General features: G+C 48.0%; 1 protein-coding gene across 11 annotated transcripts in view; it reads right to left on the bottom strand.

Annotated features, from left to right (window-relative positions):
* The window catches only part of PTP4A3 (protein tyrosine phosphatase 4A3), a 170,840-nt gene that overhangs the window by 23,790 nt on the left and 134,535 nt on the right, over positions 1-12,515 (bottom strand). For all 11 annotated transcript variants that reach the window (XM_048841771.2, XM_075124909.1, XM_048841772.2 and 8 more), the window contains one exon: positions 7,319-7,411. In XM_048841771.2, the coding sequence (XP_048697728.1) occupies positions 7,319-7,411 (93 nt within the window). The remainder of the gene's footprint in view (positions 1-7,318; positions 7,412-12,515) is intronic.

Raw genomic sequence — 12,515 nt, 5'->3', positions numbered from 1 at the left:
CAGCCCCAATGAAAGTGGGCAGCTGCCTCTTTCCCTAAGCCAGGCAGGCTGGGAGAGCTGTCCGCTCTGTGATAGCTGCTCCAGTGTTTAAAAGGGAAAGCTGCTGGAAGCTTTAAGCCTGGTGGGGGAACTGAAACCAAAAGGGTTTGGGACCTCCCACTCCAGCCCCCTTGCTATTTATTCTGCCTTTTTATGGGCCGCTGATGGTGACATCCTAACCAGCTGGTTCTGCTCCCAGCTCCATTGTAGGAATGCTCCCCAAGCAGAGCAGGGGCACCTGCATTCAGCTGGCCTATGTTACATAGCTTAATGTGTAAAACGCACAATTAAAATGCTGCTGCTGTTGTGAACTTTGTCTGTTATACCAACGGGACCCAAGGAAGCCCAGGGTACAGATCTGCCTTTTCTAATTCACGATTTGGGCAAGCTAGCTAGCTAGCTAGAGATAAATGACACCCAAAGATACCCCTTTCTCAGTCTCCCCCAGCTCCTCCTGGTTTTACTTCCAAATCCCTCTTTTGCCCTCATTGGCCAGCCCTCAATTCTGGTTTAGAAGTGGACTGAGTGGCAGCTTCCAAGCTCCGAGTCATACAGCTCACTGCTTATCGCCTCCGGACAACACACGGTAGTCCTGAGACACACACTACCCCTGTCCTGGTCTCCACAGGCCTGCCAACGGGTCACCCATGGAGTTCTCATGCAGCCGCAATCGCCTCAGACATGCAAGTGCAACCTGTGAGGATCAGGAGTCCTGGCATGAGACGCTCCAGTCACTGTGGATGAAGATGGAGTAGGACACGCCAGGACCTGTCATCTCTCCAGTCACATCTGCGTGCTATCAATAAGGGCTCCTTGCCATCTGCTTTGTTTTAAGTAAGCCAGGCGAGCAGCCTTCACGCTAGCTGCTAATACGGCTCTTGGATGTCAGTGTCTCAGGTGGGGAACAACATTCCCTCTAATTTTTTCCATCCACGTGTGGAATGAATTTTGTTATGTGCACCATATCAAGGTATGTGCGGGATATGCACCACCAGTAGAAACAAAAACCCTAGATATCATATATATTTTTTAAAAGTTACCATAGGAATGATTACTCCAGCCAGGACAGGTTAGGAATTTTAGAATTCACTACTCCAAGAATTAAATTTAAGGGTAGGAGAGAAATAAAAATTATGAAATGCATAGACCAGTCAAACAACTCAAATAACAGCACTCTGAAAGAATAAAATTACAGAGAATATATGTGCATTGCAGGAAAAACCAAGAAGTAACAACAACAACAACACCACAAGTATGTGTTGGGAGGTGAGTGTGAAAGACAGAGACACAGAGTGCGTATGTGTGTGCACGCACCCGTAAGAGAGAGAGACGTGCTGCCCCTTTAAGTAGATCGGCTCTCGCCAGTCTGAAGCCTGCTTGTTCAGACACAGCGGCAGCCGCCAGTAAGCTCCTCTCTGCCCTGAGCCCTGCCATGATCCCTGCACCGTGGAGATGGAGTACAGGGGGGAGGGGGACACCCTGATATCAGCACCCCCCCTCCCCACTCTGCACAGCAAGCGGGAGGCTCCCGGGAGCAGCTGGCCAGGGGCTCCAAGGCAGAGGGCAGGAGCAGCGGGGCAGTGGTGGGGAGAGGCACCTGAAGTGCACAGCACTTGATAGATGTTGGGCGGCCACACAGCTTAGAGAAAACACACACACACACACACTCTCCCTCTCTCTCTGCACCCAATGTGCGTACATAACTCAGTGAGAGCTACCGTTTGTTCTGGAGAGAGAGGACGTCCTATGGCTCTTATTGTCTCAAGCACACTACTGAGACAGAGAATTTAATAGATTACCTGGCAAAGAGACCTGTTAGAACTCTGGCATGTTACTCTCATGCCTGACCTCATCTGCAATTATTTATGATTAAAGACACAGCCTAGGCAGTTAGAAGATCTATGCCTGTTTTTTTGCTGACTGACTGTCTTGAGTACTCTCTAGCTGCATCATGCCACTGCTGAGAGAGCAAAAAAATAAAGCATAATTTTCATACCCTCTGGATGAGATAATACTAGTGGGTAACATAAGCAGCTTCGCTTGTGTCATGCCCTGAGGAATGGAACCTTTAAAACCCTGGATGCTTTATGGCTCCCCGTGGGGGTCATATTAATACCATCCCCACTCAACTTGATTCTGCCTTCTTCCCTTTCCCAATTTTGAGTATGGGGATCCCCGGCAGCAATCTGCAGTCTGAATTGTGTTTATTTCAGTAGGACATTGGGCGTTACCAATGATGAGCTACAGGAGAGGCCAGATCTGCAAGGCATATCATCAGTTCACAGTACAGAGGTGAACGTCCACATTTTAAGAAGTGGCCTCTAAAACAGGATACTCAGTTTCTGAGTGCTCAACGTGAGACTGTGGCTTGGATTCTCAGAGTGGCTGCTGATCGCTAAGGCCAAATGAAACCAATTGAAGTAGTGGGTGCTCAGCTCCTTTAACCAAACCTACTTGCCAGAGTTTCCAGCTGGATTCCAAAACTACCAGGACTGAGCGTGGCCAACTCTCAATACCTTTGGGAATCCTCGCACATTGTCTGTGGGCATTGGGCCTGCCTTGAAGGCCCTGGATCTAAGCAGGTACCAAACTGAATAGCTTGAACCATAATGACCTCAACTAGAAAAACAGGCTTGTAATAAGAACCACAGATGGGATTGATCCAAGCTCCCGGCACCTTGCATAACAAGGCTGTTTCCCAAAATCCCAGCTCTGAACACCCACAATGTTTGGGAATTAAGAAGGGCATGCAAACTTTGCATCTCAAGTCCATATCTGGAGGGGAAAAGGAATAAATAAGTCATTATTTCATATGGCAGCCTTCGAATGCTGCAACTGACACAAACCCCAGAAAGTCAATAGGTCCTGAAGCCTCCCCTTTGAGAGGGTTTTTCTTTCCCCTGTAATTAAGAGCAGCTAGATTTACTTCCAAGAAAAATTCAGGGTTTTGCTTTTTCTGGAATTGCCCTCTTGTTAAAAACACCTCTTTCTTCTCATGCTGGTTTGGAAGCTCTCCTTACAATGCTCTGACTAAGGAGATGGAATTTTAGCTTTATTGGGTGAGAAAGGCTCAGCTGCCATTCATTCCAACAGCTCAGACAGCTGCCAAAGCCACACAACCAGGACATTACAGCTAAATTAAAAGCTGGGCCGGCTTTAAATGGCTCCATGATGCCCTAAAAAAAGAACTAAACACACAAAGCCTAAATAAACTGTCCTCACTGTTACCTTGCTCCCTTTGCGCATAAAGAATGCACACATCCTCAAGGATGTCTTTTAAAGGGGAAGCTTGCTGATCCTTAAAGCTGTCTCTGATCAGTGCCTGGTGAGGTCTGGATACAAAGCAGCAGTGCTCAGCTGCTCAAGAATCGCACCTCGCGTCCGTGCGGCTGGAGACAGGGAGGTTAAAGGTTTCTCTCCACTTCCGGCTAGCACATTCACATTCACTCCTTCTAGCAGGTTCCAGGGAGAGAGGGAGCTTTAGAAAGCTTTAGAAAGATGCAACAGGCGTCAGGATCTCAAGGTGGTTATTTGACACTGAAAAAGAGGAGCTGAGGTTGATGCGAAGCAAGTTAGAGCTCACAGGGAAATCCAGGTTGGCATGTGAAAACACAGCTCTGGCTGCGCCTCCCAACACTTGCATGTGCCATCTCTGCAGCCTGTCTGCACAAGTCCCCCTCTCCGAGCATTAAAGCCAGGGACTTTACAGATGTAAAAGTGCACAAACAGCCCCTGAAGGCTTCCAGAGCTTCCGTTTCCTTCCCTTCGCACCTAGCATTAGACAGCCGAGAGAAAAGGCCTGCACTAACTTGTCCCCCGTTACGGATTTTAGAATTGTACATTTCGTGGTCTCAAGGAAAGTGGACTCTGGAGATTCATAGCAGCATCCATACAGGGATTCAACTATTACATAGGAATGTGCATTTACTGGCATGCGAAGTGTATAAAATCCTGTAACCTAGAGCTGGTAAAGACTTGGGCAGTCTCCCTGTCAGGGCAGGATTGGTCCCTACTACACCTCACATACATTTGGGACAGTCATCTATGTATGATAATTCTGTTCTTTACTATAGTTTCAACCAATTTGCCTGATAATGAAGTTAGGCTTCCCAGCCTGTAACTGGTCCCTTTTAAAAAAATCTGCATTACATTTGCTATCCACCAATCATCTGGTACAAAGTCTGTTTCAAGTGATACGTTACGTACCACAGTTAGTGGCTCTGCAATTTCATATTTGAGTTCCTTTAGAACTCTTGGGGAAATACCATCTGGTCCTGGTGACTTATTTATCAATTTGTTCCAATCCCACCTCTATTGACATCTCAATCTGGGACAGTTCCTCAGACTTGTCACCTAAAAAGAACGGCTCAGGTATGAGACTCAACCTCACATCCTCTGCAACAAAGACAGACGCAAAGAATTCACTGAGCTTCTCTGCAGTGGTCTTGTGTTCCTTGAGTGCTCCTTTAGCACTTCGATTGTCCAGTGGCCCCGCTGATTGATTGGCAGGTTTCTGCCTTCTGATGTGCTTTAAAAAATTTGCTGTTAGTTTTGTGTCTTTTGCTAGTTACTCTTCAAATTCTTTTTTGGCCTGCCTAATTATAACTTTCCATTTGACTGGCCAGAGTCTATGCGCCTTTATATTTTCCTCAGTAGGATATGGCTTCCAATTTTTAAAAGATGTCTTTTTGTCTCCAGCTGCCTCTTTTGCTATGTTAAAAACATAAGACCGGCCATACTGGGTCATATCAATGGTCCATCTAGCCCAGTACGCTGTCTTCCAACAGCGGCCAATGCCAGGTGCTTCAGAGGGAATGAACAGAACAGGTAATCATCAAGTGATCCATCCCCTGTCGCCCATTCTGAGCTTCTGGCAACGTTGTTTAGCTATGGTGGCATTTTTTGGTCCTCTTACTGTTGTTTTTTTTTTTTTTTCTTTCCTAATTTGGAGTATACATGGAGCTTGAGCCTCTATTATTGTGTTTTTCAGAAGCTGCTATGCAGCTTGCAGGCATTTCACTCTTGGGACTGTTCCTTTTAATTTCTGTTAAACTAGACTGTTCATTTTTGTGTGGTTCCCCTTTTTGAAGTTAAGTGCTACTGTGGTAGGTTTCTTTGCTATTTTCCCCCACACAAGGATGTTAAATTTAATTACATTATGGTCGCTTTTACTGAGCGGTTCAGCTACGATAACCTCTGGGCCAGGTTCCGTTAGCCACTTAGGACTAAATCAAGAATTGCCTCTCTGCTTGTGGGTTTTAGGACTACCAGCCTCAAGATGCAGTCATTAATGGTGTCTCGAAATTTTCTCTGCATCCCGTCCTGAAGTGACATGTATCCAGTCAATATGGGATAGTTGAAATCACCCATTATTACGGAGTTTTCTGTTTTTGTAGCTCCTCTAATTTCCCTTAGTATTTCACAATTACAGTCACCATCCCGGTGAAGTGGTCGTTAGTGTATTCCTACTGCTATACTCTTATTATTCAAGCATTGAATTTCTATCCGTAGAGACTCTATGGTACTGTTTGATTCATTTAAGACTTTTATTGTATTTGACTCTGTGCTTTCTTTCACATATAGTGCTTCCCCTCCCTCCAGCACAACCTACCTTGTCATTTCTATGTATTTTGTACACTGGTATTACGGTGTACCACTGATTATCCTTGTTCCACCAAGTTTCTGTGATGCCTATTATACCACCATCCTCATTTAATACCAGGTATTTAATACCCCTCCTCTCAGAGAGGTATCCGCAGTGCAAGGGGATATCATGACATCATCTGGAAGGAGAATCCCAACTATGGGCTCATTTCCCTCCACTCCAGCTTCATGTTCTTCCTCGAGACTTCCATCCTCCTCAACAGCACAGAGGCTGTCAGACTGAGGATAGGACCTCTTGGAAAGTCTCCTCAATGTACCTCCCTGTCTCCCTTACTTCCTCCAGTTCAACCACTTTGGTCTCAAGAGCCAGTGCTCCCTCTCCGAGGGCCAGGAGCTGCTTGCACTGAATGCACACATATGCCACCTGTGCCGAAGGCAGGTGACCATACATGCTGCATTAGTGCAATCAATTGGACAGCCCCCACTCTGCTGCTGGACTTCCGTCTGCATTATTTTTACTCTTGCAGGGATGTGCGTGCGTACACATTTTGGATCTATACTACCATAACAGGGTAGAGATTTCGGCTCCAGAGTTCCTGGCTTCCAGTCCTGTGCTCACTGCATCCTTCTCTCAGAAGTGATAATGACGTATCTACTACAGTGGTATGTTCTCCCAGAGACACACGCGCACATTAGGAGATACAAGGCAGCAGCTGATGAGGAGACACTGGGTTTATTCCAGGGATAGTCAATAGATGGACCGTGAGCCAAATCTGGACCGCCAGATGTGTTTGAACTGACCAGGATCTTTTTATTTACTTATTATCATCATGATTGTTGTCATTTTTGTATTATTTTCTCTGGAGTCTGGACCTTGACTATATCTTGACCAAGAAATTTGGACCTTAACAAAAAAATAATTGGTTACCCCTGGTTTATTCCTTTCCCCTTTAAAGCGATCAGCATCTTTATAGCCTTTAGTCACAAAGCAACTGAACCCTCCTATCACTTTACCACTTCAAGGAAGCTATAATAGCTGCCGAACGGAAGCATGAACTCCAAAGGCAGCTGCTAGCTGAGAAGTTATTGGAAGGGTCTGTGACGGCAACAAAGCAAATATTTACAAAACTAAAACATATGGGAGAGATGGGGACCAACAGGTACTGCCTAAGCTTGGGCATCAATGTCTTGGGTAGAGAAGGGGCTCCCAGCGAAGGGATCTGATCCAATCATTCCCAGCACAGGGTACATATGTCAGCACTATTACTTCAAGCTGTGACTAGCAGTCTAGGCCCAATGCCTGGGTGTGGCCTGCCTCCTTCGGCCCCAAATGGAAGCTGGGCTGCTCTGAACCCCAGCAGGGTTTGGCATGGCCTTGGCTCTGTTGTGGTTTGTTGCGGGCACATGTCGGAAAGGGAGGATGTGGGCACTGTCTAGTAAAGTGGAGGTCGCACGCGAGGAGAGAGGGTGTACTCCAGAGAAGTAAGGAGAACTGATCTAGCCCACCTCCCCTGCACTGTAACAGGCTGGCTTCCATAGGGCTGGCTGTGCCCAGATTCAAAAGCCTCCCGCAGCTGCTGGTTGCTCCTCCCTGAACTCTGGGAGAGAGAACGAAAGGGGCTACTAGAAAGGGGACACTCTGGTCAGGATCAAAAGCCCTGAAGAGGCTACATACCATTACTGTGATGCCATCCTTCTCCAGGGGAGTCTTGTCGTAGGTCACTTCGCAGACCCGCACGACTGTCGTCGCGCCGTACTTCTTCAGATCCTGGAAAGAGAAGGGGAGACTCTTTACTTACAGACACATCTTCTCTATAGCAATCCTACCAGAGAGCAGACAGGCACGTGGCCTCTCTTTTCACCCGTGCTATTTGCATGGCTCTCCTTCCAGATGTAGACTCAGCCCGGCACTGAAACATGTGCAAGCACAAATCACATGCTGAGCGAGCTGGGCACACGTGTAAGCGCCTGGCTGAGTCAGGACCAGGATGGGTATGGTGAGGTGCTCAGGGAGCGGTTTAGGGCTGCAAGAAGTTTTTACCTTCTGCTTTCTCCACATTTACATTCATGATCCCCTTAATCCTCCCACCAGCCCCTCCAACATGGCTCCCCCTGACTCCTTTCCAGTGTTAGCCCTGAAAACAAAATCCTCCAACACACACAATTCACCCGTTATGGCATAGCCTGTATGTGGTCGGAACACAAGCCCACAAACCAAAACGCCCCAACAATTCTGGCAGAAACCAACTCACTGGGACCTTGGGCAAGTCAGCACCGGTGTGATGCTTTGGGAGTCCAACCAGACAAGTAAGGTGGTCTGCTAATACCTGCCCGGTAACCTCAGGTGCCCATATGCTGTGCAGCTTTGGCAGAGCCCTGACACCAGCACCATGTCCACAGCATAAAGGTCTCCCCCTGCACTTTCATCCTCCAGTTACTCCTTTGCAGGGTGACCCCAAAAGCCCTTCCAATTTGGAGTCTCCCCAAAACTGTCTCCCCTGAAGTATCCGGTCCCTCTTGCTGAACGCTGTCAGAGGTAACACCAACTTCAATGCCTCCAAAGAGCCAGTCCATACAACAGCTTGATAGCTCAGCTGGGGTTAGACACGGCCCTTTAATACCCAGCACTGAGCTGGTCTGTGGTAAAACTTAAGTTTATTAACAAAGAACACAGATTCAAGTGATTTCAAGCTAGCGTGGAAGAGATTCGAAAGGGTGACAAACAAAACCAAACCAGCATGCGTTCTAGAGTCTAATCCTTAACTCTCGCCCGATAGAGCTTCTTCCTCACACCACGCTGTTAGCATTCTCCAGCATGACTGGCTGTTCCAGCCAGGATCTACCCTCCCCTGCTATGAAATGGGGATTGTGCCACATGTCTGGCACAGGTGTTGTGAAGATTAATTTGTATTTGTACAATAAGGCAAAAGAGCTATGAAGGGGCTGCGTACTGGGATGGAGAAGCCTCCTTTTCCCTACGCAGGAAAATATCTTTCAGAGAATCATAGAGTATCAGGGTTGGAAGGGATCTCAGGAGGTCATCTAGTCCAACCCCCTGCTCAAAGCAGGACCAATCCCCAACTAAATCATCCTAGACTCATATCCAGCTTCTCATCCACTGTAATCCCCAGGTCCTTTTCTGTAGAACTGCTGCTGAGCCATTTGGTCCCCAGCCTGTAGCGGTGCATGGGATTCTTCTGTCCTAAGTGCAGGACTCTGCACTTTTCCTTGTTGAACCTCATCAGATTTCTTTTGGCCCAATCCTCTAATTTGTCTAGGGCCCTCTGTATCCTATCCCTACCCTCCAGCGTATCTATCACTCCTCCCAGTTTAGTGTCATCTGCAAGCTTGCTGAGGGTGCAATCCACACCATCCTCCAGATCATTAATGAAGATATTGAACAAAACCGACCCTAGGACCGAACCTTGGGGCACTCCGCTTGATACCAGCTGCCAACTAGACATGGAGCCATTGATTACTACCCGTTGAGCCCGACAATCTAGCCAGCTTTCTATCCACCTTATAGTCCATTCATCCAGCCCATACTACTTTAACTTGCTGGCAAGAATACTCTGGGAGACTGTCAAAAGCTTTGCTAAAGTCAAGGAATAACATGTCCACTGCTTTCCCCTCATCCACAGAGCCAGCTATCTCGTCATAGAAGGCAATTAGATTAGTCAGGTATGACTTGCCCTTGGTGAATCCATGCTGACTGTTCCTGATCACTTTCCTCTCCTCTAAGTGCTTCAGAATTGATTCCTTGAGGACCTGCTCCATGATTTTTCCAGGGACGGAGGTGAGGCTAACTGGCCTGTAGTTCCCTGGATCATCCTTCTTCCCTTTTTTAAAGATGGGCACTACATTAGCCTTTTTCCAGTCGTCCGGGACCTCCCCTGATCGCCATGAGTTTTCAAAGATAATGGCCAATGGCTCTGCAATCACATCCGGCAACTCCTTTAGCACTCTCGGATGCAGTGCATTCGGCCCCATGGACTTGTGCTCTTCCAGCTTTTCTAAACAGTCCTGAACCACTTCTTTCTCCACAGAGGGCTGGTCACTTCCTCCCCATGCTGTGTTGCCCAGGGCAGTGGTCTGGGAGCTGATCTTCTTAGTGAAGACAGAGGCAAAAAAAGCATTGAGCTTTTTCCACATCCTCTGTCACCAGCTTACCCCCTCATTCAGTAAGGGGCCCACGCTTTCCTTGGCTTTCTTCTTGTTGCTAACATACCTCAAGAAACCCTTCTTGTTACTCTTAATATCTCTTGCTAGCTGCAACTCCAAGTGTGATTTGGCCTTCCTGATTTCACTCCTGCATGCCCGAGCAATATTTTTATACTCTTCCCTGGTCATTTGTCCAATCTTCCACTTCTTGTAAGCTTTTTTGTGTTTAAGATCAGCAAGGATTTCACTGTTAAAAGACAAGCTGGTCGCCTGCCATATTTACTATTCTTTCTACACATCGGGATGGTTTGTCCCTGTAACTTCAATAAGGATTCTTTAAAATACAGCCAGCTCTCCTGGACTCCTTTCCCCCTCATGTTATTCTCCCAGGGCATCCTGCCCATCAGTTCCCTGAGAGAGTCAAAGTCTGCTTTTCTGAAGTCCAGGGTCCGTATTCTGCTGCTTTCCTTTCTTCCTTGTGTCAGGATCCTGAGGAACTCGACCATCTCATGGTCACTGCCTCCCAGGTTCCCATCCACTTTTGATTCCCCTGCTAATTCTTCCCGGTTTGTGAGCAGCAGGTCAAGAAGAGCTCTGCCTCTAGTTGGTTCCTCCAGCACTTGCACCAGGAAATTGTCCCCTACGCTTTCCAAAAACTTCCTGGATTGTCTGTGCACCTCTGTATTGCTCTCCCAGCAGATATCAGGGTGACTGAAGTCTCCCAGGAGAACCAGGGCCTGCGTTCTAGTAACTTCCGTTAGTTGCCGGAAGAAAGCGTCGTCCACCTCATCCCCCTGGTCTGGTGGTCTATAGCAGTCTCCCACCACGACATCACCCTTGTTGCTCACACTTCTAAACTTAATCCAGAGACACTCAGGTTTTCTGCAGTTTCATACCAGAGCTCTGAGCAGTCATACTGCTCTCTTACATACAATGCAACTCCCCCACCTTTTCTGCCCTGCCTGTCCTTCCTGAACAGTTTATATCCATCCGTGACAGTGCTCCAGTCATGTGAGTTATGCCACCATGTCTCTGTTATTCCAATCACATCATAATTCCTTGACTTTGCCAGGACTTCCAGTTCTCCCTGCTTGTTTCCCAGACTTCTTGCATTTGTGTATAGGCACTTGAGATAACTCGCTGATCGTCCCTCTTTCTCAGTATGAGGCAGGAGCCCTCCCCTCTCGCGCTCTCCTGCTCGTGCTTCCTCCCAGTATTTCACATCCCCACTTACCTCAGGGCTTTGGTCTCCTTTCCTCCGGTGAACCTAGTTTAAAACCCTCCTCACTAGGTTAGCCAGCTTGCTTGCGAAGATGCTCTTCCCTCTCTTCGTTAGGCAGAGCCAGTCTCTGCCTAGCACTCCTCCTTCTTGGAGCACCATCCCATGGTAAAAGAATCCAAAGCCTTCTCTCTGACACCACCTGCGTAGCCATTCGTTGACTTCCACGATTCAACAGTCTCTACCCAGGCCTTTTCCTTCCACGGGGAGGATGGACGAGAACACCACTTGCGCCTCAAACTCCTTTATCCTTTTCCCCAGAGCCATGTAGTCTGCAGTGATCTGCTCAAGGTCATTCTTGGCAGTATCATTGGTGCCCACGTGGAGAAGCAGGAAGGGGTAGCGATCCGAGGGCTTGATGAGTCTCGGCAGTCTCTCCGTCACATCGTGAATCCTAGCTCCTGGCAAGCAGCAGACTTCTTGGTTTTCCCAGTCGGGGCGGCAGATAGATGACTCAGTCCCCCTGAGGAGAGAGTCCCCGACCACCACCACCCGTCTCCTTCTTTTGGGAGCGGTGGCCGTGGAACCCCCATCCCTAGGACAGTGCATCTCATGCCTTCCAATCGGCAGCGTCTCCTTCTGTTCCCTTCCCTCAGATGTATCATCTAGTCCCCTCTCCGCATTAGTGCCTGTGGAGAGAACATGAAAACGGTTGCTCACCTGTACCTGCGCTGCTGGTACATGGACGCTCCCCTTTCTTCTTCTGGAGGTCACATGCTGCCAAATTTCTTCACCGTCCTCCTGTCCCCGCAGTGCAGCCTGCTCTGAATCTTCAGAATGTTGTGTCCGTAGAAGCACATCCTGACCTCTGTCCAGGAAATCTTCAGTCTTTGGACACCTTTCTGGACATCGCTCCAGCAGGGACTTTGCAATCCGAGACCTTCCCGCGACTTCACTACAAGCTACGTTTTCCCACACAAAGGTGCGTGTCGGCATTAGAAACGTTTGTCAGATCTGCCAACAATTAGTCTAGCACTGATGTAGCAGACTGGGGCTTTGGCATACTTGGGGTGACTGTAATGAGTAGCAGTGTAGTTCAGTGGTTAGAGCAGTGGACTGGGATTCACGAAGCCTGGGTTCTATTTCCAGCTCTGCTACTGACCTGTCTCATGACCCTGGGCAAGTCACGTCACTGCTCTGTGCCCATTTCAGCTCTTCTGGGCAGAGAGTGTCCTTCACTCTGTGTTTATACAGCCCCTAGCACAATGGGGCCTTTATCTTACTGGGGATCTTTAGGCACTGCCGTAACGCAAATCAATAATAGTTACTGGCATCTAACCCTGCTCAGAGCACAGCTACATGACATTGTGGTCAAAGGGCCTGGGTGCTGCCTAGAGAGACTTGGACAAAAACCTTCACGTAAACAAGGTTTAAGAGGCAGACAAGTGTTAAATCACAGGGCACGAAGACAGAAAATCTGGTGTAGGCAAGA

The sequence above is a fragment of the Caretta caretta genome, chromosome 2 (assembly GCF_965140235.1).
Source record: "Caretta caretta isolate rCarCar2 chromosome 2, rCarCar1.hap1, whole genome shotgun sequence".
Taxonomy (NCBI): Eukaryota; Metazoa; Chordata; order Testudines; family Cheloniidae; genus Caretta; species Caretta caretta.
The sequence above is the reverse complement of the archived record's forward strand: the minus strand, read 5'-3'. Positions and strand labels throughout refer to the sequence as shown.